The sequence below is a fragment of the Thalassophryne amazonica genome, chromosome 13 (assembly GCF_902500255.1).
Source record: "Thalassophryne amazonica chromosome 13, fThaAma1.1, whole genome shotgun sequence".
Classification (NCBI taxonomy): Eukaryota; Metazoa; Chordata; class Actinopteri; order Batrachoidiformes; family Batrachoididae; genus Thalassophryne; species Thalassophryne amazonica.
In genome coordinates, this window is record NC_047115.1 from 84,375,319 (window position 1) to 84,401,995 (window position 26,677).

The 26,677-nt window shown below is 41.3% G+C and overlaps 1 protein-coding gene across 2 annotated transcripts in view; it reads right to left on the reverse strand.

The window, feature by feature from the left end:
- The window catches only part of edaradd (EDAR-associated death domain), a 173,090-nt gene that overhangs the window by 55,349 nt on the left and 91,064 nt on the right, over positions 1-26,677 (reverse strand). Inside the window, exons 2-4 of one of the 2 annotated variants that reach the window (XM_034184950.1) lie at positions 16,618-16,676; positions 16,191-16,233; positions 5,716-5,786 (exon numbers count right to left, since the gene is read on the reverse strand). In XM_034184950.1, the coding sequence (XP_034040841.1) occupies positions 5,716-5,786; positions 16,191-16,233; positions 16,618-16,676 (173 nt within the window). Of the gene's footprint in view, positions 1-5,715; positions 5,787-16,190; positions 16,234-16,617; positions 16,680-26,677 lie in introns of both variants that reach the window. The other variant, XM_034184949.1, reaches the window with a different exon arrangement.

Below are 26,677 nucleotides of genomic sequence, written 5' to 3' on the forward strand. Positions count from 1 at the left end.
CTGCTGATCTTTTGTGGGGTGTGCCGCAGGGCTCAGTCCTGGGTCCAATTTTGTTCCTGCTGTATATCCTTCCTCTTGGTAAATTGATCCAGCAGTTCTGTGATGTGTCCTACCATTTGTATGCCGATGACCTGCAGCTGTACTGTTCCTTTAAGGCAACTGAAGCCCAGAAAATTTGTTCTCTCATTAGTTGTCTCACTAAAATTACAGAATAGCTTACTGAATTCTAATAAGACTGAGACATTGATTGTAGCTCCAGATAGTGCTCTGTCTGTCATTAAGAATCACCTTGGTAATCTGAGCGGCTCTGTTAAAGGCAGCTTGTGTAACCTGGGTGTCATTTTGGATGGAGGGATGTCTTTGGAACATCACACTAGGCAGCTCGTTAAGAACTGTTTTTTCCAAATTCGTAGCATTTCCAAATTACGCAAAATGGTGGCTTTTAATGTGCTAGAGATGATTGTACACACATTTGTTTGTTCGCGACTTGATTATTGTAAGTCTCTTTACATGCCTCAATAAAAAAGAGCTGGCCCGCCTGCAGGTAGTGCAAAATTCTGCTGCACGACTTCTTACCCGCACCCACAGGAGAACGTATATTACTCCTGTCCTCGAGTCTTTACATTGACTCCCTGTTTTTTACAGGATAAATTACAAAATCCTAGTGCTGACCATTAGAGCTCTACAAGGGCAGGCAACGGAATACAGTAAAAAAAAAAAAAAAGGTGTAAAAAAAAAACAGTCAGCATTACCTTGATGTTGCTGCGCACTTGGCGCGCCTTCTTTGGTCTTGGCGACGTGGAATGCTTCCACTGTGACGACTGAAATTTGGTTTCTGGGTCGTACCCGTACACCCAGGACTCATCTCCATTGATTATGGTGTCCATAAAGCTGGGATCGGTGTCAATGGAGTCCAGCATGTCCTGTGAGACTTCCACACGGAGGTGCTTTTGGTCCACCGTCAGCAACCTTGGCACGAACTTTGCCGCCACTCGTTTCATGCCCAAATCGTCCGTTATGATGGAATGTGCCGAAGTCTTGCTAATGTCCACTTCCTTAGCAATTTCTCGGACGGTCAAGCGACAATCCCGCATAACCACAGCGTGCACTTTGGAAACGATCTCATCATTTCGGCTCGTTGATGGCCGACCGGAGCGCGGCTCGCTCTCCACCGTTACGCGCCCGTCTTTAAACCGGTTGTACCACTCCTTAATCCGTGTGCTGCTCATGGCTTGATCTCCGAAAGCCGTTTGGATGTTTCGAATCATTTCTGCCTGGCTGTCACCAAGTTTCTGGCAGAATTTAATGCAGTAACGCTGCTCCAAGCATTTGGCCATTTTCTCACAAGAAAAAATCTGACGAGGGGGGTGGAGCGCTCCTCCCACAAGCCGTGCCCACAGGCGAATGACGTCACCGACAGGCGTGGGGAAACTCACGCATGTGCACGAGGGTTCAACCTTGGCTGATGCAATCGTACGTGATTCAAATCCATTTAATTTTTAAAAAAAATAAAAAGGACCTATACTTTACGGACAGACCTCGTATATGAAAATAAATTGAACTGAAATTTAATTCTAACAGAAAAATGGTGTACTGTTTTGTTTTAGGCTGTAATCACCGAAGCAGTCGTGAAAAATCAATCAATCAATCAATCAACTTTTTTCTTATATAGCGCCAAATCACAACAAACAGTTGCCCCAAGGCGCTCTATATTGTAAGGCAAGGCCATACAATAATTATGAAAAACCCCAACGGTCAAAACGACCCCCTATGAGCAAGCACTTGGCTACAGTGGGAAAAATGCATTTTTTTTTTCAGTCGGTAAGTGCTAGCCTACACAGCTAACCAGAGTACCTGCATTCTCTCACCTGCACAACCACCTTGACACATTTGAGCTCCAGATCATAAACAAACCGCAACACATGTCCACTTTCCACCACAATGTTACCTTTCTTTGCATTTTCACTTTGTTGTCATGTAATTTGCCCAAAAATTCAGAGAAAGTGGCGTGTTTCTGTCCCGGGAAGTAGAGAAATTACGTCATATGCGTCACATTTTACCCCTTTAGCGCTTGCCCTCAAACAAGACTGTGCTTCGCAATTATTTAATGTTTAGTGTATATTTATACATGCTTGTACAGAGAGAGTACAGTTCAAACTGGAGCCAAATTCCTTGTATTCTTGTAGATACTTGTAGAAAGGCTGTTCTGATTCTGAGTTGACAGCTCTGCCCCTCTCTTCACCTGAGTATCCAAGACAAATGGTTGCAGGTCTAATGACACAATTACAAAACCAATCATTGACCTTTGACCTAGGGTGTTCTGGTACCATGTGTACTTACGAACACCCTTGTGCTTGAACAAAGTGTTTGTTATGGACAATCTATGGCCAGCACAGAAGTCCTATAACAAAACACAGCTCGGTTTCAGATCAGGGGGGCCATTCCTCCCAATCACTCCCCTCCAAGTGTCTCCATTCTTGCCCATATGACCACTGAAGTGCACCAGTAGAACTAAGGAGTCTTCAGCAGGAACCTCTTCCAGGATCCCACTCAGAGTCTTCAAGAAGGCTGGATACAATAGTTAAAGTTGCAGAGAGACAGCCCTCTCATTCACTGGGGAAAACTCGAAAATAACGGCACTCAGCCAGGGACTTGTGAGGATCCTCAAAACCGTCCGGCACCTCTCACCCTGGACAACTCTGGAAAAGAGAAAGTCCAGCCTTTTACCAGGAGTATGGCTCCAGAAGCCGTGTTATGTGTGGAGGTCAGCCCAACTATTTGAGGTTGGTATCTCTCAACACCCTGCACAAGCTCAGGCTCCTTCCCTCAGGCATTTGTTACTGTCCACTGCCAGAAAAAACAGGGAACCATATCCTCCACAGACTCCCTGCAGGTGGTGAGCCCACATGGAGATGACACTGTGCTGTTTGTTTGGGCTGAGCCCAACCGAGTCCCACTGTGGTAGAACCAGCCATCAGGTGCTCGTCTGTGTGTTCCCACCGCCAGGCCTGGCACCAGGAGGAGGCCTCAGTCTCCCTAATCCGGGCGAAGTGACTCCATCCCTAACTGTGTCAATTATAAAGGGCCATGAAGATTGCCCTTTGTCTGTGTCCTTAGCTGGGACCAATTTGCCAAGGGTTGCTCTGCCAGGAGCTAATGCTACAGACAACACAGCCCCCAGGATCACTTGAACACACAAACTACTCCACCATGATAAGGTGATGATCCAGGTTAGGAGACACCATGTATTTCACAAAACATTTCAATGCAATGGATGTCAGGGCTACAGGCCTTGACATCCAAAATCATTGTTCTCTGTGGGACAAGGCTTCTTAGATACTGGAGTGATAACAGTCTTTCTCCATAGGGCAGGAACAGTGTGAGTCAAGTGAAATTTGAAAAAGTCGGAACCTGACTGGGGATATGTTCCTCTACACACATTTTTAAAAGGTGTACCAACATCTCATTTGGACTCCGAGCTTTCCTGGTACACAAATGCTGGAACAGTGATAGTATCCTTAACCAGTCACCCATGTCAGTACTTAGATTAGTCTGGGGCAGTAATGCAATCATTAGCAAAAGTCCTGAGTTTGAAACCTGAGATAAAAGTAATTTAGTTCATTAGCCTTTTGGTGGTCATCTGAAGTAACTAAAGACGCACCTGGAACCAAACAGAGTAGAGCCGAGTCGAGTGGAGCCGAGTAGTGCTAGTTCTGTGTAGTGGAAAAGGGCCTTATGTGTGTATGTGTATACATTTTACTCTTAAGCTTTTGATTCTGCACACCCTTTCAGTCACACAAGTTCACTGATAAATTGTCCTATTTATGATTTTTTTTGTTATTGATGAGTCTGTGTGCCAAATAAATTCATGCACTCTTTCATTCATATTAGGGCATGGAAGACTCCACTGAATTTTGGAAGTCATCCGGATCCAGATTCTGGATCAAGATTTCACTTTATATAGTCTTTGAAGGATTACGTCAAAACTACTTCACGGATTCTCACCAAATTTGTACCATAGATAGACATTAGGGCATGGAAGACTCCACTGGATGTTGAAGGGGATCCAGATCTGGATTCTGAATTAAGATTTCAGAGTACTACACTTTTCACTTATGGTACCAGGAGCATGAAACTTAAGTCACTCATGGTAACAGCAACATAACACTTAACTGACTAAACCAGGTGAACTACAAAAACAATAAATCAATAACTCTAACAACACTGTTAAACTAACATGAACCACAATGACATTTAAAACCTCAAAACCTCGAACTCCCATGGTGCATTACAGCACAATGTCCATTGTTTACTAATTAAATAAAATCGCTAATTTCTCAAAAAAATATTTTCATTTTCGCAGCGTTCATCCTTTGTCAGCTCTCCCCGGTTTAGCTGTGATCAAAGCCATCAAGCCAGCATACATGCATGCACACAAACATACTGTAGGCCACTTGTCTATTATAAAACAGATGAATGCATCAGTAACATCAAAATGGACCTGTTAAGTGAAACAAATGTGAAAATATCTAGAATGAGGACATATCACAGTAATATAGCATTTATATTACTGAAAAATATCTGTGCATTTATTGCATACTATGTATTGTTTTCACAAATGTTACTATCAGATGTTGTGTTACTCAAAAGGACATAGTGTTCAGAGTACGTGTACCTTACGTGAACAGAACTCTGGTGCACAGGGTGTGAAACGTCTCTCTGATCTCTCCCAGTTCAGAGGTAGTCAGGGGAAGGACTGTGGCAATAGTCTGGACTGTCAGAGCATCATGGTTCTCTATCATTGATGGGGACGGAGTCTTGGGGCAGCTATTGCAGCATACCTCTGCTGCTGTGGATGGAGAGGGGACTTAATAGCAGCTACTGGAGCATAGCTCCTTTGTTGTGGGTGGAGAGTAGGGTGAGGGGCAGATTCTGCTTTTGCTGGCATATAGCTGTCCTGATAATGTTGGTGGGTATATGATGCAGAGGGGGAAGGTAGGGCAAGGTGAGGGAGCCGCCTCTGGTTGAACTTTACTGTAGTGAGGTATGGGTGTTTGGGGTCCAGGCTGAATTTTTGTCTCTTCTAATGGTAAGTGGGAGATTCTGGGGTGTTGATGGGGAGGAGAAGGTTTAGGATGGCCTGTATGACTGTATGAGGACTGTATGGTAATATTGCGTCCGAGGGTCATGTCTTTGAGGGGTTTTGGCAAATACAGTTACCCTCTCTTTATGTTGATGGATTCCATCATAGAGGACCCAAGTGCCAATGGTAGGGTGGAAAGCTAAGTGGAAATTGGGTAGAGTGGCACATTTTTTTTCTGATTTCCATATTTATATCATGGAGGACATCAAGAGGGGTATCTCTTCTAGGTAGCAGAGTGAAGATTACAATGTGGGTGTCAGGGAACTCCTTACTGGCCTGCTCCACCATCTTCTTCACTTCCTTAGCAGTATCCTTTGGGAATTTGTGTAGGTCATTTGTTCCTGTGTGGATTACTAGGCACTGAGAGGTCTTGAGGGTTTCTTTTTTCAAAAGATTCATTGCCTGGTCTGTGGTGCTGCAGCATTTAGAAAGCAGTTTTTTCCAGGAAAAAGCTTGGGGAGAACAGAAAAGCTAGCGGGCATGCGTGTAAATTTAGGGTTTACTGTGAATGACGATGAACCTCGGGTGAAGTGTGTATTCAGTGTTTGAGCTGTGAACTGTGTCAGGCTGACCTGCGTTATTCGGTCTGTAGGAGGGTTCAGGTATCCAGATGACATGGCGCTCAGGTGGAGGGTCACGGCGTCTGGGGAAGACAATCAAACAATCAATCAATTTTATTTATATAGCGCCAAATCACAACAAACAGTTGCCCCAAGGCGCTTTATATTGTAAGGCAAGGCCATACAATAATTATGTAAAAACCCCAACGGTCAAAACGACCCCCTGTGAGCAAGCACTTGGCGACAGTGGGAAGGAAAAACTCCCTTTTAACAGGAAGAAACCTCCAGCAGAACCAGGCTCAGGGAGGGGCAGTCTTCTGCTGGGACTGGTTGGGGCTGAGGGAGAGAACCAGGAAAAAGAAATGCTGTGGAGGGGAGCAGAGATCAATCACTAATGATTAAATGCAGAGTGGTGCATACAGAGCAAAAAGAGAAAGAAACACTCAGTGCATCATGGGAACCCCCCCAGCAGTCTAAGTCTATAGCAGCATAACTAAGGGATGGTTCAGGGTCACCTGATCCAGCCCTAACTATAAGCTTTAGCAAAAAGGAAAGTTTTAAGCCTAATCTTAAAAGTAGAGAGGGTGTCTGTCTCCCTGATCCGAATTGGGAGCTGGTTCCACAGGAGAGGAGCCTGAAAGCTGAAGGCTCTGCCTCCCATTCTACTCTTACAAACCCTAGGAACTACAAGTAAGCCTGCAGTCTGAGAGCGAAGCGCTCTATTGGGGTGATATGGTACTATGAGGTCCCTAAGATAAGATGGGACCTGATTATTCAAAACCTTATAAGTAAGAAGAAGAATTTTAAATTCTATTCTAGAATTAACAGGAAGCCAATGAAGAGAGGCCAATATAGGTGAGATATACTCTCTCCTTCTAGTCCCCGTTAGTACTCTAGCTGCAGCATTTTGAATTAACTGAAGGCTTTTCAGGGAACTTTTAGGACAACCTGATAATAATGAATTACAATAGTCCAGCCTAGAGGAAATAAATGCATGAATTAGTTTTTCAGCATCACTCTGAGACAAGACCTTTCTAATTTTAGAGATATTGCGTAAATGCAAAAAAGCAGTCCTACATATTTGTTTAATATGCGCTTTGAATGACATATCCTGATCAAAAATGACTCCAAGATTTCTCACAGTGTTACTAGAGGTCAGGGTAATGCCATCCAGAGTAAGGATCTGGTTAGACACCATGTTTCTAAGATTTGTGGGGCCAAGTACAATAACTTCAGTTTTATCTGAGTTTAAAAGCAGGAAATTAGAGGTCATCCATGTCTTTATGTCTGTAAGACAATCCTGCAGTTTAGCTAATTGGTGTGTGTCTACTGGCTTCATGGATAGATAAAGCTGGGTATCATCTGCGTAACAATGAAAATTTAAGCAATGTCGTCTAATAATACTGCCTAAGGGAAGCATGTATAAAGTGAATAAAATTGGTCCTAGCACAGAACCTTGTGGAACTCCATAATTAACCTTAGTCTGTGAAGAAGATTCCCCATTTACATGAACAAATTGTAATCTATTAGATAAATATGATTCAAACCACAGCAGCGCAGTGCCTTTAATACCTATGGCATGCGCTAATCTCTGTAATAAAATTTTATGGTCAACCGTATCAAAAGCAGCACTGAGGTCTAACAGAACAAGCACAGAGATGAGTCCACTATCTGAGGCCATAAGAAGATCATTTGTAACCTTCACTAATGCTGTTTCCGTACTATGATGAATTCTAAAACCTGACTGAAACTCTTCAAATAGACCATTCCTCTGCAGATGATCAGTTAGCTGTTTTACAACTACCCTTTCAAGAATTTTTGAGAGAAAAGGAAGGTTGGAGATTCGCCTATAATTAGCTAAGATAGCTGGGTCAAGTGATGGCTTTTTAAGTAATGGTTTAATTACTGCCACCTTAAAAGCCTGTGGTACATAGCCAACTAACAAAGATAGATTGATCATATTTAAGATCGAAGCATTAAATAATGGTAGGGCTTCCTTGAGCAGCCTGGTAGGAATGGGGTCTAATAGACATGTTGATGGTTTGGATGAAGTAACTAATGAAAATAACTCAGACAGAACAATCTGAGAGAAAGAGTCTAACCAAATACCGGCATCACTGAAAGCAGCCAAAGATAGCGATACGTCTTTGGGATGGTTATGAGTAATTTTTTCTCTAATAGTTAAAATTTTATTAGCAAAAAAAAGTCATGAAGTCATTACTAGTTAAAGTTAAAGGAATACTCGGCTCAATAGAGCTCTTACTCTTTGTCAGCCTGGCTACAGTGCTGAAAAGAAACCTGGGGTTGTTCTTATTTTCTTCAATTAGTGATGAGTAGTAAGATGTCCTAGCTTTACGGAGGGCTTTTTTATAGAGCAACAGACTCTTTTTCCAGGCTAAGTGAAGATCTTCTAAATTAGTGAGACGCCATTTCCTCTCCAACTTACGGGTTATCTGCTTTAAGCTGCGAGTTTGTGAGTTATACCACGGAGTCAGGCACTTCTTTTTAAAGCTCTCTTTTTCAGAGGAGCTACAGCATCCAAAGTTGTCTTCAATGAGGATGTAAAACTATTGACGAGATACTCTATCTCACTTACAGAGTTTAGGTAGCTACTCTGCACTGTGTTGGTATATGGCATTACAGAACATAAAGAAGGAATCATATCCTTAAACCTAGTTACAGCGCTTTCTGAAAGACTTCTAGTGTAATGAAACTTATTCCCCACTGCTGGGTAGTCCATCAGAGTAAATGTAAATGTTATTAAGAAATGATCAGACATAAGGGAGTTTTCAGGGAATACTGTTAAGTCTTCAATTTCCATACCATAAGTCAGAACAAGATCTAAGATATGATTAAAGTGGTGGGTGGACTCATTTACATTTTGAGCAAAGCCAACTGAGTCTAATAATAGATTAAATGCAGTGTTGAGGCTGTCATTCTAAGCATCTGTGTGGATGTTAAAATCGCCCACTATAATTATCTTATCTGAGCTAAGCACTAAGTCAGACAAAAGGTCTGAAAATTCACAGAGAAACTCACAGTAACGACCAGGTGGACGATAGATAATAACAAATAAAACTGGTTTTTGGGACTTCCAATTTGGATGGACAAGACTAAGAGTCAAGCTTTCAAATGAATTAAAGCTCTGTCTGGGTTTTTGATTAATTAATAAGCTGGAATGGAAGATTGCTGCTAATCCTCCCCCTCGGCCCGTGCTACGAGCATTCTGGCAGTTAGTGTGACTCGGGGGTGTTGACTCATTTAAACTAACATATTCATCCTGCTGTAACCAGGTTTCTGTAAGGCAGAATAAATCAATATGTTGATCAATTATTATATCATTTACTAACAGGGACTTAGAAGAGAGAGACCTAATGTTTAATAGACCACATTTAACTGTTTTAGTCTGTGGTGCAGTTGAAGGTGCGATATTATTTTTCTTTTTGAATTTTTATGCTTAAATAGATTTTTGCTGGTTATTGGTGGTCTGGGAGCAGGCACCGTCTCTACGGGGATGGGGTAATGAGGGGATGGCAGGGGGAGAGAAGCTGCAGAGAGGTGTGTAAGACTACAACTCTGCTTCCTGGTCCCAACCCTGGATAGTCACGGTTTGGAGGATTTAAGAAAACTGGCCAGATTTCTAGAAATGAGAGCTGCTCCATCCAAAGTGGGATGGATGCCGTCTCTCCTAACAAGACCAGGTTTTCCCCAGAAGCTTTGCCAATTATCTATGAAGCCCACCTCATTTTTTGGACACCACTCAGACAGCCAGCAATTCAAGGAGAACATGCGGCTAAACATGTCACTCCCGGTCCGATTGGGGAGGGGCCCAGAGAAAACTACAGAGTCCGACATTGTTTTTGCAAAGTTACACACCGATTCAATGTTAATTTTAGTGACCTCCGATTGGCGTAACCGGGTGTCATTACTACCGACGTGAATTACAATCTTACCAAATTTACGCTTAGCCTTAGCCAGCAGTTTCAAATTTCCTTCAATGTCGCCTGCTCTGGCCCCCGGAAGACAATTGGCTATGGTTGCTGGTGTCGCTAACTTCACATTTCTCAAAACAGAGTCGCCAATAACCAGAGTTTGATACTCGGCAGGTGTGTCGCCGAGTGGGGAAAAACGGTTAGAAATGTGAACGGGTTGGTGGTGTACACCGGGCTTCTGTCGCCAAGTGCTTGCTCACAGGGGGTCATTTTGACCGTTGGGGTTTTTCCGTAATTATTGTATGGCTTTGCCTTACAATATAAAGCGCCTTGGGGCAACTGTTTGTTGTGATTTCGCGGTATATAAATAAAATTGATTTGATTTGATTTACCGTCCACTCGACACAAACAAAATGGACTCATTTTAACATTATTTTATTTTATTGCTTTGTGGCACGGGATAATTTAAGCACCAAGGGAGAGAGGAGATCTCACAGCGCAGCTGTGAGGAACTTTTCTTCACCGTTTACATACCGTTTTGGATAATCAGGACGCTTTATGTGGAATATTTTCTTCAGGATTTAATGAATCCCACTGAAACTAACAGGTAAGAATTTACATTTACTACATGTATTTTACTCTGCCAATCAATACATTAATGGACATATTTTGGTTGTTTAAGCCGCAGGGTTCAAAGCGTGTGAAAAAAGCAGCAGCTTTTAGTTCCTAAATGACGGTGTATATAATACCGAGATAAACTGTGACTTCTAATACTGTGTTTTTACTGCTTCTGAAAGATGATGACAGTGTTTGGGGCTTTATTTTTTTATTCTTTCATTTTTCGTGCGTTCTTTTTCTGTTTGTGATCCTTGAATTTACCCAGCAGCAAAAAGTAAAAGTGAAACTAGTTTATCAGAAGCCGACAGTGTAATCTGATGTGGCCGCATCCGAATCAATACTAAAAGTTATCGGTTATTGGCAGTGGTGGGCACAGATAACCAAAAAATTAACTTCGATAACAGATAATAAGATAACTAAAAAGTTATCTTTGATAAAGATAAACCGATAAACCACCTAAAAATGTATCGGAAGTTACAGATAATCGATAACCGATGAATTCTGGTGTTGTCTATGGGACATTTCCAGTTACTAAAGAGCTGAAATTGATTTTTAACACGACTGCTTTTGAAAGCATCAAAAGTGGTAAAAGACCTAAAGAATAAGCAAGAATGTTTGACCATGCCGCTCTCTACAGGAAGCAGCACAGACAAATTCTGAGAGCACCCACAAAAATGAACTCTTTACTAATCATAATCATTTTTCTTTCAACATTCTGCCCCTGCTGGAAGCTCTTGTTTACAACAGCGCTCCCACCACAGAGACACACCAAGAGCAGCCATAAGGCCAGCTCCCTATCAATTACAACACTCCGGTCAGGCGGAGGTCTTGAAAAATAAAGTCATACTAACTTATGGGTTTTTGAAAATACTGATAGAATAACTCCATTAATGTAAATTCTGTCATTTGTACAAAGTTAAAATATAACATATATCTTTTAATGTTGAATAAGGCACTAATTCTGAGGTTTTGTAACAAACACAGACCGCAAAGCATTCTTGGTAAAAGTGCTAAACTGATTGGTTCAGTAATCCATTATGTAAACCAACACGTTAATGTGACGTGTGTCGTGTGTTGGTTTAAAGATAAATGTGCTTTTGTAAAATATTCCATTTTTATTTGTAAAAACAGGCATTTTTACGGAGCCCTGGAAGTGTCATCGCAATTGCATGTTTTATGATGTTGTAAAACGTGCACTCAATATTAGTAAGTAAGTAAGTAAATTTATTTATATAGTGCCTTTCACAGACATAAGGCCATGTACACATGTTGTCGGGTATTTGTAAAACCGAATATCTTACCCTTTCAGTTTGGGGAAAAAACTTCATCCACACTACGTCGTTTAAAAAAAAAATCCATCCACATCAAACCGTATAAATGTGTTGTAATTAGTCTGCCAAACCTTTGGGTGGCGGTACTGATTAAAATTCTATTCAATCAGGAGCCTTATTCTCTTGTCGTCACTTCCACAAAAACTAAAAACATGGCGCCAACCTCGTTCGTGTGGACCGATGAGGAGTTGGAATTACTTCTAACCATAGTTTTAGAATACAAAGTTAACAAATATATGCACACAAAAAGCGCTTGGACAATGGACAATACCAACACTTTGAGAGCAGCCATGTACCCAGACGTTTAATACTGCCATGAACACTCCTGGCCAGTAGATGGCAGTAGCGGCCTTGAAAAAATGTCAAACAAAATTCCAGATAATCCGTGTCTGCTACATTTAAGATGCATGGAATTTAACAAACGCAAATACACTAACGTCTATAAAACCAGAGAATGTATTCACGAGAGTTTTAGGCACTAGAGTTTAATGCTGTTATCTGTGGACCCTGAACAGAGTGTCTGAAATGCATTTGTCCTGTCGTGAACGTCTGAGATTACCTTATGCTACCCATAATGCATTGCTGCCTGGCACAGCATGTGCTCACAAAACTTTAAAAATTAGCACATTACTTTAAAACGAAAACATATATCTGATATTTTCACTTTATAAACTTCAGACATGAACCATAAGTTAAACATGTATGCCTCCGAATGACTTGGTGACATTGCGATTATATTAGTATGGTGTTAAAAGAAATGACTTTTTTTTGGTCACCAGTTCTCCTTTGCTTACAGACGATAGAGTTGTTTCTGGTTGTAGAGGGTAGAACAACATGCCTATTAGGAAACTTTTAACAGGTAGGTCTCAACAGCTTTAACAGTTTTAAAAATGTTCTTCACTGTTCAGCTTAGTTTAGTACGTTATCGGTCTAAAAGTTATCGGACGGTAATTCATCGGAAGATAATTAGTCCGATGATGGTTTTTAAATTTATCTAAAAAGATAATCCGATAATGAAAACAATATCTTCGATAATTATCTGTTATCGGATTATCGGAAGTGTGCCCACCACTGGTTATTGGTTATCTGTAATAATTTTTTTTTAGCAGTTTATCGGTTTAGAGTCATAAAAGATAACTTTTCGAAGCTTACTTTTTGGTTAGCTGTGCTCACCAATGGCCACAGGAAATTAAAGTTGTCTGTTGTGTCAGGATTTCCTAATAGATAACCTGGCTACACACACACACACACACACACACACACACACACACACACACACACACACACACACACACACAATGTTTCCTTGTCATTCTGAAGGTCAATTTGGATTCAGTCAGTTTAGATTCAGAAAATGCTGGTCAACATCGCAAGCCTAAACAGAGCTCATTGAAAAAAACAAACAAACATGTATTCCACAGAAAAAAAGAAATGCTGTTGGGGTATTTGTTGATTTAAAAAAGGCTTTTGACACAATAAATCATGTTACTTCACAAATTGGAACTGTATGGGATTAGTGGAAATGCTCTGAAATGGGTTGGAAGTGACATCAGGAACAGAAGACAATTCGTAAAGTTGGGGGTATACCAATCAAGTCGTTTGGACATTGTCTGTGGCGTAAATGCCACTGCACATCACCCCAAAAACACCATACCAACAGTAACATTTTGGAGGTGGGCACATCATGGTGTGGAGCTGTTTTTTGGCAGACAGCACTGGCAAAATTCATATAGCTGAAGGAAGAATGTACTGAGACATTCTTGATAAAAATCTACCAGGATGATGACGATGAAACAAGGCTGGACATTTCAGCAAGACAATGATCCCAAACAAGAAAACTCTCAAATGGTTTCAGAGAATGAAAATAAAGTTGCCAGAATGGAATCCAACAGAAAATCGAGGGAAAAATAAAGATCAGAGTTCATAGAAGAGGTCCACAGAACCTTCAAGATTTGAAGACCAAAATCACACCTGAGCAACGCATGCGACTAGTTTCTCCACACAGGAGGTGTCTTGAAGCTGACATTACCAAAAAAGGCTTTTGGATGAAGTATTAAATACATTTCAGTAAACATGTTCAATACTTTTTTCCTGTGTCATTCCATTTTATTACACATAACTTAATTTCTGTACTTCTTCTCGTGAAAAATTCATGTCAACAGCACCTGAGAAAATTGGTAATGTGTTCAAAACGTATTTCATCTGCTGTACATACACACGTGTACATGTATTTGGGAAGTTGCTTTATTGGTTATATTATAGTTCATATTTTGTGTTATTTCTGAAAGTATATATTTTATTATAGAAAGTTGTAAATACTATAAATATTTAATGAGTAAATTAATAATTTGGAAGTTAAATATATCTTCTTCTTCTTCGTCTTTTCCCGTTAGGGGTCGCCACAGCAGATCAATCGTTTCCATCTATCCCTGTCCTCTGTATCTTCCTCTGTCACACCAACCACCTGCATGTCCTCTCTCAGCAGATCCATGAACCTCCTCTTTGGTCTCCCTCTTCTCCTCCTGCCTGGTGGCTCCATCCTCAGCATCCTTCTCCCTATATACCCTGGGTCCCTCCTCTGCACATGTCCAAACCATCTCAATCTCTCCACCACCTCATCTAACACACTCCAGAAATCTTCTTTCTCCTTCATCTCACAACCTACCTGTGGGGCATATGCACTGATGATATTCATCATCACCCCTTCAATTTCCAACTTCACACTCATCACCCTGTCAGACACTCGCTTAACCTCCAACACACTTTTAACATACTCTTCCTTTAAAATGACCCCAACACCATTTCTCTTCCTGTCCTCACCATGGTACAACAACTTGTACCCACCGCCGATGCTCCTGCTCTTACTTCCCTTCCACTTGGTCTCTTGCACACACAATATGTCTTCCTTTCTCCTCTCCATCATATCAGCCAGCTCTCTCCCTTTACCAGTCATACTACCAACATTCAAAGTCCACACTCTCATTTCCACCCTTCTAGTTTTCTTCTTCTCCCACTGTTCGTGGCAACGTTTTCCTCCTCTTCTTCGTCGTCTTTGCCCAGCAGTAGCCCAATTTCCACCGGCACCCTGTTGGGCAATAGCACCGGTGGCGGACGTTGTTAACCCGGGCCGCGACAGATCCGGTATGGGAATTCGATTCTGAGTCTGCATAGTTGAGTTGGCTTGTTTTATGCCGGATGCCCTTCCTGACGCAACCCTCCTCATTTATCCCGGCTTGGGACCGGCACTCAGAATGTACTGGCTGTACACCCCATGTGGCTGAGTTTGGAAGTTAAATATATAACTAGCGCATTTCCCGTGGGGATCCATGGGCTCCAGATTGGGTAGCATTTATAAAATTATGTAAAAGTATGCCTTTTTCAAGGGTGGTAATAAATTATGCAAAGTTTCAATAATGAGTTGGAATGGAGTGTGAGCCCAGAATGTTTTTAGAACCTGACTTCAACAGTTTTTAGGGGAAGAACTCAACCCTTTTATTTCCCATTTATTATATTGAAAATGTGCAAATTTCTCAAAACTGTGTAAAAATTTTTCCCACAATGGCTGATGTCATGATAGCATCATAAGGGGCTTGGGATCATTTTGCTGTCATCCTCCCCTCTGTATGTATGTATCTTAATTGATCAGGCTGTATATAGCACCCTGGCAAAGATTTTTAAACTGATTAACTGAATAGATTTTTTTTCATTGCTTAACTATGTAGTTGTCTCAGAAAGGGGATCAGGTCCCTTGCTGGGGCCCATATAATTTGGGGGGAGTATCGTGTGCAACTGCATAATATGAAAATGGTAACTTAGTGAATATTCCATGCCATTGGCCTATGTGTTCAATAACTTTTGTTTATTTGTTTGTGCTTGTTTATTGCTGAAGTGCAGTGCCATGACAAAACATTTTCCAAAAGAAATGGCTGTTTTCCAAAAGAAAAAGAAAAATCTGTGTGTGATAGTTAATGGTCAACATCCCCATCATCTCTCAGTTCTGTGTGTTTTTACAGATATTCTCCTGATTTAAGCAGAATTTATGCCTGATACAGCTTGTTTAACACCACTGTGAGATATGTAACAGAACTAATCCACCCCCTCTGATCCACCAATTTTACCTCAGATTATTAAAAGCCTCCCCACCATACTTTCTCCATAGCCTGGGAATACAGCTGTTTTGCAAAATAACAAAAAACCTGATATGCAAAGTGAAAATTGCTACAAACACACACCACTACCTTCATTAAGTGATAAAAGTAATTTTCAAAATATATTTTGTAGTGCAGCAATAAATCATACTCAGTATGTTCATAATGGCCCATTTCTGCAAAAATTGATCAACTGCAGTTTATTTTTATACATTAAAATATTGTCTGGCGGCACTAATATATATCCAGGGCAGAAGGTACACAAACCTTTGAAACAGTCTAACCTCCAAAAAGCCCGGAATACATTATAGTTTACTGTCGTGCTAAAAAGCATTGTTCATCAGAAAATGTAATACCCAGTGATACGACTGTACAGGTATGTATGTCAGTGTTCACGCTGGAGTGTGTCAATATTTGCTTTGTAAAAAGGAACACTGAGGTTTGAATCCTTTATTTACCATGAGGATCCGTCACTTGCACTGGATAATTGGCCTCCAAGGACTGTTGGAGAGACAAGAAAAGACAAGATGGTGTTCAGAAATCAAAACTACTAAAACCCAAAAGAGAACCCTGACAAACACAAATTCTCCTGCTAAGAGGTTTTTATTCAGTCTGCTGCATGGCTCAGGCACTGAAGGTTCAGTCTGCAACTCCAACAAATAACTCGTGTGCACAGGCTTGCTATGACTTGTTCCTCAGTGAGCCCTCAAGCACTACAGTCACGGCATAGACGTGTTTCACGACTTTGCAGACAATCGTAACTCTTCTTTTTAACAAGTGACGGTAACAAATCAGCACAAACCAAACATCTGACCTCTAAAGATGCAAACTGCCACACTGATGGACTCTAACAAATATGAGTGAGGAATAAATAAACATGCTCACAAATTTTGCAACAAAGCTGGTGGTGTCCATGTCCTCCACAGGCTCCGAGGTGATTCTGTCTGCTGCAAAACAAAGAAAGACGCTTCATTACGGGGAATATCATCCACAAACTGACACCTTACTTAACCACAGTGCTACAAATCCACGTATATATTAATCTGAAAAACTGATAAGTACAGAGCACAGTTCACAGAAACTCAAACTGTAGCATCTTATTTTAAAACATTGTATAGCAGCACAAATTTCCTGTATACAGGATGGGCCATTAAAATGTTACCACTTTTTTCATAAAATTAGACTGTGTACAACAACAACCCACAGACCACTGAGGCCCTGAAGATCAACATCTGTCAGGCAATCTGGAGAATCCCTTTTGAGATGTGTGGCAATGTCATCACAAACTTCAATGTGCGTGTTGCAGCTGTAATCCAAAGATGATGAGCGTGGATTGAACATGTCATCAATTATTGAACTGTGCGGAAAACAAGAGACAAAGTGGGAAACCTTTGGTATCAAATGTTAATTTGATGCTTCTGTTACAAGTCTGTAAATAAAATTTTTGAATAAGTTCTCATTTCAATAACTTGTGTACGATCAAAAAGTGGTAACATTTTACTGGCCCACCCTGTATTTGTATTGTCAATTGTGTCTGTAGCATGGCCCAAGCAGAGGGTCACCCCTTTGAGTCTGGTCTGCTTGAGGTTTCTTCATCAATATCATCTGAGGGAGTTTCTTCCTTAGCACTGCCGCCTGTGTGCTTCCTCTCGGGGTTGGTAAGGTTAGACCTTACTTGTGTGAAGCACCTTGAGGCAACTTTGTTGTGATTTGGTGTTATACGAGGTCTGTGAGAAAAGTATCCAACCTTATTATTTTTTTTAAAAACCATATGGCTTTGAATCACGTGTGATTACATCAACCAAGCTTGAACCCTCGTGGGCATGCAAGAGTTTTTTCACGCCTGTCGGTGACGTCATTCGCCTGTGAGCACGCCTTGTGGAAGGAGTGGTCCAGCCCCCTCGTCGGAATTCCTTTGTCTGAGAAGTTGCTGAGAGACTGGCGCTGTGCTTGATCAAAATTTTTTCAAAAACTGTGAGGCACATCCGAGTGGACACCATTCGAGAAATTCAGCTGGTTTTCGGTGAAAATTTTAACGGCTGATGAGAGATTTTGGATTGTTTCTATCGCTGTAAGGACTTCCCACGGAGCGGGACGTCGCATAGCACTCCGAGGCGACGTCGTCATCCTGTTTCAAGCTGAAAACCTCCAAATTTAAGCCTTTGTTGACCCAGGACGTCGTGAGAGAAGAGAGAACTTTCAGAAGAGGTCGGGATCAGCAGTTTATCCGGACATTCCACGCGCCCGCCACAGGAAAAACACCTCCGTTGGAAGCCTTAAGGACAAGTTGGAACATGCCCTGCTGTTAAACAATTTCTCAGATACTCACTCAACTGAAAGCCACCAAAAGCCGCCTGGATTTTACAAATGGTTATCAATACGGAGGTGTTTTTCCTGTGGCAGGCGCGCCGCGCCGGCTGCGGGCCAACATGCCAATCCGTCCGCACGTCTTTCATTAAAAAAAATCTCCTTTAACAGTGGAATGTCCGGATAAACTGCTGATTCCGACCTCTTCTGAAAGTTCTCTGTTCTCTCATGACGTCCTGGGTCAACAAAGGCTTAAATTTGAAGGTTTTCAGCTTGAAACAGGATGACGACGTCGCCTAGGAGCGCTGCACGACGTCCCGCTCCATGGGAAGTCCTTACAGCGATAGAAACAATCCAAAATCTCTCATCAGCTGTTAAAATTTTTACCTAAAACCAGTTGAATTTCTCGAATGGTGTCAACTTCGATGTGCCTCACAGTGTTTGAAAAAAGTTTGATCAAGCACAGCGCCAGTCTCTCAGCAACTTCTCAGACAATGAAAATCCGACGAGGGAGCTGGACCACTCCTTCCACAAGGCGTGCTCACAGGCGAATGACATCACCGACAGGCGTGAAAAAACTCACGCATGCGCACGAGGGTTCAAGCCTGGCTGATGTAATCACAAGTGATTCAAATCCATATAGTTTTTAAAAAAAAATAAAACTGCTGGTTTCTTTTCTAATAGACCTCGTATAAATGAAATAGATTAAAATTGAATTGAAAAAATGTATAAAAAACAAATAAAGTCCCCCCCACAAAAAACAAACAAACAAACTGGACGCTACATCATCGTCTCCTGCAGACAGATGGATGCCAGGATAACAGCACATAGGGTAAGAAGCACAGAGTATCAAATATAAACATAAATACACAAATATAAATACCAGAATACTGCTCGCTATTGGTTTACTGGCTACTACTGTTCCTCTCCTTCCCATCCTCTGTCTTCCTGTTACTCCTCCTCCCCCTGAGTGAGAAGTTGCACAGTCTGATGGCCTGAGGAACAAACGAGTTTTTCAGTCTGTTGGTCCTGCACTTGGGAAGGAGCAGTCTGTGTCTGAAGAGGCTCCTCTGGTTGCTGATGACGGTGTGCAGAGGGTGACTGGCATCGTCCATAATGTCCAGCAGTTTGCCCAGTGTTCTCTGCCACCGTCACCAGAGTCCAGCTTCATGCTAACCATGGACCCAGCTGGCCTGATCAGTTTGTCCAGCCTGGATGTGTCCTTCTTTACACCATGGTGTGCTGCCCCCACAGCACACCACAGTGTAAAAGAGGACGCTGGCCACAACGGACTAGTAGAACATCCACATGATTTTCCTGCTGATGTGTAATGACTTGCAGCCTCCTCAGAAAGTACAGGCTGCTCTGTTCCTTCCTGTACAGGTGGCTGGTGTGGGTTGTCCAGTCCAGTTTGCTGTTCAGCCACAGCCTGAGGTGCTTGTAGGAATCCATCACCTCCACCTTAACTCCCTCGATCAGAATTGGTCTCGGTCTTTTTCTGGACATCACAATGTCATTTACCAGCTCCTTTGTCTTCGAGGTGTTGAGCCGTAGATGGTTTGTGTGGCACCAGGCAGCAAAGTCCCTCACTAGGCTCCTGTACTTGTCGTCTCTGTCTTCCCTGATGCATCCAACAATGGCTGTGTCATCTGTGAACTTCTGGATGTGACACAGAGTTGTAGCAGACATCCAAGGTGTAAAGGGTGAAGAGAAGGGGGGCCAGTAGCATGGCATGGGGTGCTCCGGTGCTGCTGATCACAGTGTCAAACATGGTGTCCCTCAGCCTGATATACTGCAGCCTGTCGGTGACTAGACAGAGGTCCACGTGCATTATGTTCAGTTTGTCCTGGAGGACAAGGGGCTGGATGGTAGGGATAAGCGAGTACACCACTATGTGTATCTGGTCAAACATCTAAATGATCTGTATCTGTACTAAGGGTGGGCGGGGGCCTAGACCGGAAGTAGGCGTGGTTTAACCAGGAATGGGTGGGGCTTAAATCAGTACATTATTTTAAGTCTGAAATCAATATGGATTGATCAGAAGTTGCTATACTTATTGTTTATTTGAAAACTATTTACAGAACAGCCTCAAAATTGAAGCTTTTGTGACCAATGATTTTGATCACAAAAGTAAGAGAGCTATTTACAGAACAAGTTTTTTATGAACTCAGAACATGAATTTTCTTAAGTGTATGAATGAATATTTATAGAGCTGCCTCAGAATTGAGATTCAATGTTTTGTTTTTGATCACAATAGTAAAGGAAGTATTTACAGAACAGCCTCAAAATTGAGATTAAAATCAATGATTTTGATGATAAGAGAGCTATTTACAGAACAGGTTTTTTTAATGAACTCACAACATGAATTTTCTTAAGTGTATGAATGAATATTTACAGAACAGCCTCATAATTGAGAGTCAATGTTTTTGATCGCAATAGTGAAGGAACTATATTACAGAACAAGTTTTTTATAAACTCAGAACATGAATATTCTTAAGTGTATGAATGAATAACAGAACAGCCTCAGAACTGACATTCAATGTAGTGGGAAATTATGAACTACTAAGTATGCATGAACAAGAGTTGTCATACTCAACACAACTTTCTTTTTTATTTTATGATCAAACTGTGATTTGTTTTCAATTATTTATTTATTTTTACTACCTAACGTTCTTGGCATTTTGAGTAATGTGTCTGTGCGTGTGTGTCTGTGTGCATGTGTGTGTGACTGAGTGAGAGGGAGAGAGAGAGGCTCTTCTAAGACTTTATTTTTTAATGATCTGTGTGAACTTGGTGATTAGGAGTAGGAGCAAAGTTTTCCAACTGACTTTATATCACCAGCCAGCAAACAAATGGTTAAAAAAAAAACCCAACCAGAGTGGAGGCAGTGACCAACACAACACAACACGAGCCGTTTTTCAGCTCTGTCTTGTCAAATGCACCGCGTACGATACGAAACAAGTTCACCAAGTAACTTTAAATACCATACAAACCAAAACAGAGGCGAATTGAAGAAAACCTAAGGAGCACTGAGAGAGCAACGTGAGCTACAGTCAAGTCAAGCACAGAGAGAGATCAGTTCCTGTGTGTGTGTATGCTCATCAAAAATGCTTTATCCGTACCAGATACGCATTTCAGACGAGTATCCGGCTCAACCCTACTGGATGGTATTGAAGGTGCTCGATAAGTCCAAGAAGAGAATCCTCACTGTGCTGCTTCCCTTAACCAGGTGTGAGTGGACTCAGTGTAACAGGTAGAGGACGTCATCCTCCACACCAACACCTGCCCTGTATGCAAACTGTAGACAGTCCTGGGTGTGTTGCACCTGGGGTTTGTGGAAGTCGAGGAAGAGCTGCTCCAAGGTCTTCATCAGGTGTGAAGTGAGCACCACTAGTTGGAAGCCATTCAGCTCGCTGGGCCAGTTCTTGTTAGGAACTGGAACGATGCATGATGTCTTCCAGTGTGTGGGCACTCTTCCTAGCTGAGGTTGAAGGTATGTTGTAGCGGTTCTCCCAGTTCAGTCGTGCAAGTCTTCAGTAGTTGGGCACAAACCTTGTCTGGGCCTGCAGCTTTCCGAAGATGAAGCTTCCTCAGCTGCCCACAGTGATGTATAGAGGAGGTTGCATTGAGGTGGGGGAGGAGGCTGCTGCTGTGATGTCTGGGGGGACGTGTGCTGAGGGAAGAAGGAAAGATGGCTCCAGTGAGGGAGAGGGTGGTGGTGGTGGTGGGGGATCATGGACTGGTTGAACTGTAGATCATCTGCCCACCTTTGCTTGAAAAAAAAATAAATCACCCTTTCATGGATACTGGTTTTGTACTAAATCATGGTTACAATCACCTGTTGACATTGTTTCTTTGAAATATCTTTACTTATTTATTGTGTTACCTTATTATTAGCTGTAAATTGCCCCCAGTCCCAATTATTATATTTTTTGGAATGTGCTGAAGGCCTTAAATGTAGGAATCCATATAATAAAAGGCAAGTGGCCTCTGTGTGTTTGTGTATCCAGAGCATCAACTGAATTCCAGAAAGAGCCGACTTTGGTGCTTTGGCACACCTACGTATTTTTTCGTGAGGATTCATGAAAGGTGATCGGACCAATATTTTTAGAGAAATCAGTCATTTTTGAAAACAACAAGCCTGTTTATGTCGCACTTTCACAATAAGAGCTTGCAGCCCTGAAGATCTGTCCATCCTCTCACATCACAGACAGCAGATTCAAATCTGGACAAATCTGCAGACAGATTCAAATCTGTCTGCAGATTTGTCCAGACATGACCCCAAACCCAGAATTAACATGGTCACACTTCACACAAAACAGCAGAATTGTGTCTCAACAACATCTCACACAGGTCAAAAAAAAAAGGGGGGGAATTGTTCTAATGTGAACGCTGTCACAGTGCAAATATAACACTTTAGTTATTCGGAATTTCTTTACATGGAATATTGCACTGGTTAACCAGCTTCAGAAAATCTTATTGACAACAAAAATTAATTTTAGAAAATTAAACACAACTGAAAAAAGATTAAACCTTCAATAAAGACTTTCATAAAAGCCAAGAAATGTTTCTGTCAAAACTTAAAAAATGTAGCATAACTGTAAACAGATTTCCCCCAAAAAGTAAGATGTCCTCCATATATAGTACAAATGACCACAACTAGAACCCGTGGTTCCCCACAGGTCAACGGTCTAGTCATGTTTTACACTTCCTGACTCGGCACAATTTTGTAGGTCTGTCATTTAAAGTTACTGACTCTGTTCATGACAGAGACAGAATATGAGTCATGTTAGAGCAATTGTTTGAACAGCTCAAAGAGACACATATGTAAATATAACCTGTGTGGCAGAACACTTTTTGGAAGTGGGGAGGGACCCGGAGAGAGAACTCAGAACAGAAAAGCCACATCCTGAAAACACTCAACACCCACAGTCTGATATATGAGTCAAGAGAATTATCTTCACTGACATCATTTGAAAGAGGTAAACTGTAACCATGACGATGTGACTTATAATAATGTTGAGAATTTTCCTTGATAAGATATTGTTAATTATAAGTTGATATTGTTTATCCTCCACTGTATCCTTAAGAAAAGCTTGACAGCTTTTTGGAAGCAATTAAAAACAAACAAACAAAAAAGTAACCTGTTGAGCACCATAAAAGAAATCTCTTTAATCAGACCTGTGAGAATGGACTAAACAGTGAAAAAGAATATTGGTACAGGTTGGTAGAGTGGCACAAAGGCAGCTTTTCAGCTCCAGGAAATACCTGGACAGCAACACGTGGGCCTTCGTGCCTCCACGTCACTGTAAAGTCATTGTATCCACAGGGCTCCAAATAAAGACCTACTTTGCCCTTTCTTGGGTTACACGCTGTGACCATGGAATGTTCATCTGCATGGGAATGTTGGATTGGGATTAGCAGTTTTCCTACAATCATCTTTCAGGGTGATGCTACCTTGAGAGAAAACATTCATGGACAGGTCAGAGAGGAAGAAAAACCAGCCCAAGTGTTTCTCGTTATGGTTTCTTAGTTCTGTTCATCGGTATGTTAAATGTGCTTATGATTATCAGAAGAAATGTCTGTAAAATACAAAATATTCCAGTGTACCTGTCCCAGAGACTCAATCTTAAATCACCTCCAAATTGTTGCAGATTTTTGTAAAGTTCAGCTTGTGAAATGAAAGACATCACAGCCTGCATACTCTACGCACCATGATACAAATGTACAAGTAAATATACACTAGCGCACACCTGGGCATTCTACGGCCACATAAACAACTTCATCTCTTTGCTTTATTCTGTTTACATCCAGATGACACAAACCATGACAAAATGCAAGCGTTACATGAAGCCAGATGATCAGAGGACGATCTCTGCATTTTTTGTTTCGTCTTGGCGGGACCACAACCTGTGCGTGGTGCAGCGATCAGGGGAGGAGGCACGTTGGCTCCAAACATCACGGAGGCCGGTGCCGAGCAGACTCGATCAGTGCTGTCTGCCGCAGGAAGAACGATGCTGCAGCCTCTGTGAACAGGGAGGCTTTTATGACGAAAACAGCAGAACAGAATTTGAAATTATTCAGGTACCGAGACACACTTTGAGATTTTGGGGCTGGACAGCAGCGTGGATTATTTCCATTCTTTTATGTTTTAAATGACATGTCGCACTGAAATCAGAACATTTCCGAGTGATTCCGACAGCGCTTCTTAGAGAAAAACATCTCAGCGCACACTTATATGCTGCTAACGTTAAAAATGGAAGCACAGATTAATTACAAAGTTTACATAACTGTGATGTTGTGTGATGATGACTCGTTTTTTTAAGTGATAACTGTTCATTTTGATACAGTCACGGTAAAAGGAGCAGCCGCTTTACACTGTGCAAAAACTTAGTGCAGTTGCACACTGCGCGAGTGGTGCGCGCTGCTCCGTTACAGAACAGTCTCACGTCAAGACAGACACTCAAAGTAAAATAAAAATAAATCCTACCAGCTTCACTGAGAAGAAGAAGAAGAAAAAAAACTTGGCATCCACTTGTGATTTTTAAAGTCTGCTCCACCAAAAAAACACCGCCATGGCAACATTTCGCGTGCATGCTCAAGGCGGGGCTAAAACAGTGTCCTGCGACACAAACAGCAGCGTCACCGCACGTTAGAATCCAAAATCCGACACTGAAAAAATTAAGAGTTTTAGGGTGAAGTGTACCTTTTGTTTTTCTATTTTTATATTATTTTTTGACAATATAGAGTGGTGTCAAAATCTGAATCACAAGAACAAGGTGAGATTTTCACACTTTGAAGTGAATGCTCCCAGCCTGGTGATACTGTGACTTGGGAATTCAAACTTTTCAAACTGAAAATTATGCAGGGAAATGTGTAAAAAAAAAAAAAAAAAAAAGTCTAGAATCTCCCACATTTTAAATTGTCTTTCTGTACATTCTTTATTTGTTTCAAATAAGTTTATTGCAGATTCGTAACATACAGTGTGTCAACGAAACACAAACATTTTAGATAAATTTAACTAACCAACAGTTCAGCAGAGAATCAGACCAGAAACAGTACAAAAAGATTTTTGTCTTAGGGCTTGAGGACATAAGGTCAGATAGGACCCCGAGTAGAAGTGTTGCGCGCGGTGATAGATCCCAACAGCACCGCTATACTAAAAATTTCTTATCAGACATTGAACAGTTTGTCAAAAGTCTGCACAATAATAATTTTATTCCTATATAAAAAGCAGGACATAGCATTGTTTTGACAAACTGTCAAAACAATCTGCATGGTTAAACTTAAATCTGCACAATAATAATTTTATTCCTATATAAAAAGCAGGAAATAGCATTGTTAAGTTTAGCCTTTTGGCCCGGCCCTCCACAATATTTTCTGTTTCTTATTTGGCCTATTGCAAAAAATAACTGCCCACCCCTGCACTAGCGTGTTGACCGTGGGGATCCATGGGCACTAGATTGGGTAGTGTTTATGTGTTTATTTGTTATATTATGGTTCCTATTTTGTTTGTAATTATTTCTGAAAGTATATATCTTATTATAGAAAGTTGTAAATATTATAAATATTTAATGAGAAAATTAATAATCGGGAAGTTAAACTGATGTGTTGCCCTTGGTGATCCACGGGCTCTAGATTGGGTAGTGGTGTTTATAAAATATGTAACTGCCATTTTTCAATGGTGGCAATAAATTATGCAAAGTTTCTATAATGAGTTAGAATGGTGTGTGATTCCAAAATGTTTTTATAACCTTAGAACTTAGACCTCAACAGTTTTTAGAAGAAGAACTCAACCTTTTTATTTCCTGTTAATTATGCAATTTTTGTATGTTAATTTACTGTATTAATGCATTTATAAATTGTTTAAATTTGAAATGCTGTGAGGGTGCCTGGCACCCTGTATGCAGACTCCCAGACCAGGCTTTAGCGTAAAAGAAGTTGTTGTCTTTATTCTAGGCTTAGGTTCGGTGCACAGGCTATCAATCAGCGGAGCAAAGGTACAAACAGGGCTAGGCAAAATCGCAGTCATAATGAAGCAGGGTTCAGATGCACAAGGCAGATGCAGAGGCAAAAGGTGCAATCAAAACTACAAAGCAGGATCAAAAACCACAACAAGGCAAATCAGGACTGTAGAAGAGAGCTGGTAAGTGCACGGCAGAGTCAACGTGGAAGAGAAGTGAGGGACTGTGAGGGCTTAAATGCTGGCAGGCTAATGAGGGGAACAAGGTGCACGTGTGGAAGAATGATCCAGAAAGGGGGCGTGTCTGGAGGACAAAGATGAGAGATGGTGCAAGATAGTGAGAAGGGGACAACACAAAGTGGAGTGAACACAAAGCAGAAAGAACCAACATGAAAGACAAAGACACAATGGCAGGTGCAGGGGCGTGGAGTGAGAACAAACAAGTGGAATGAGGAAAACGAAGTACACACATCAAACAGACAATAATACTACTATGAACAGGAACTTGAACAGAGCATGAACATGAGTAATCAGAGAACACAAAGACAAAATTAGATTGGAACTGACTTATGACTGAAGTATACAATAAAAGATAACCAGATGACAAAACAAACAAGCAAAGACTAAATAATTAACAGAAAGCAAGAGCCGATATAAAAGTACCACAAATAATAG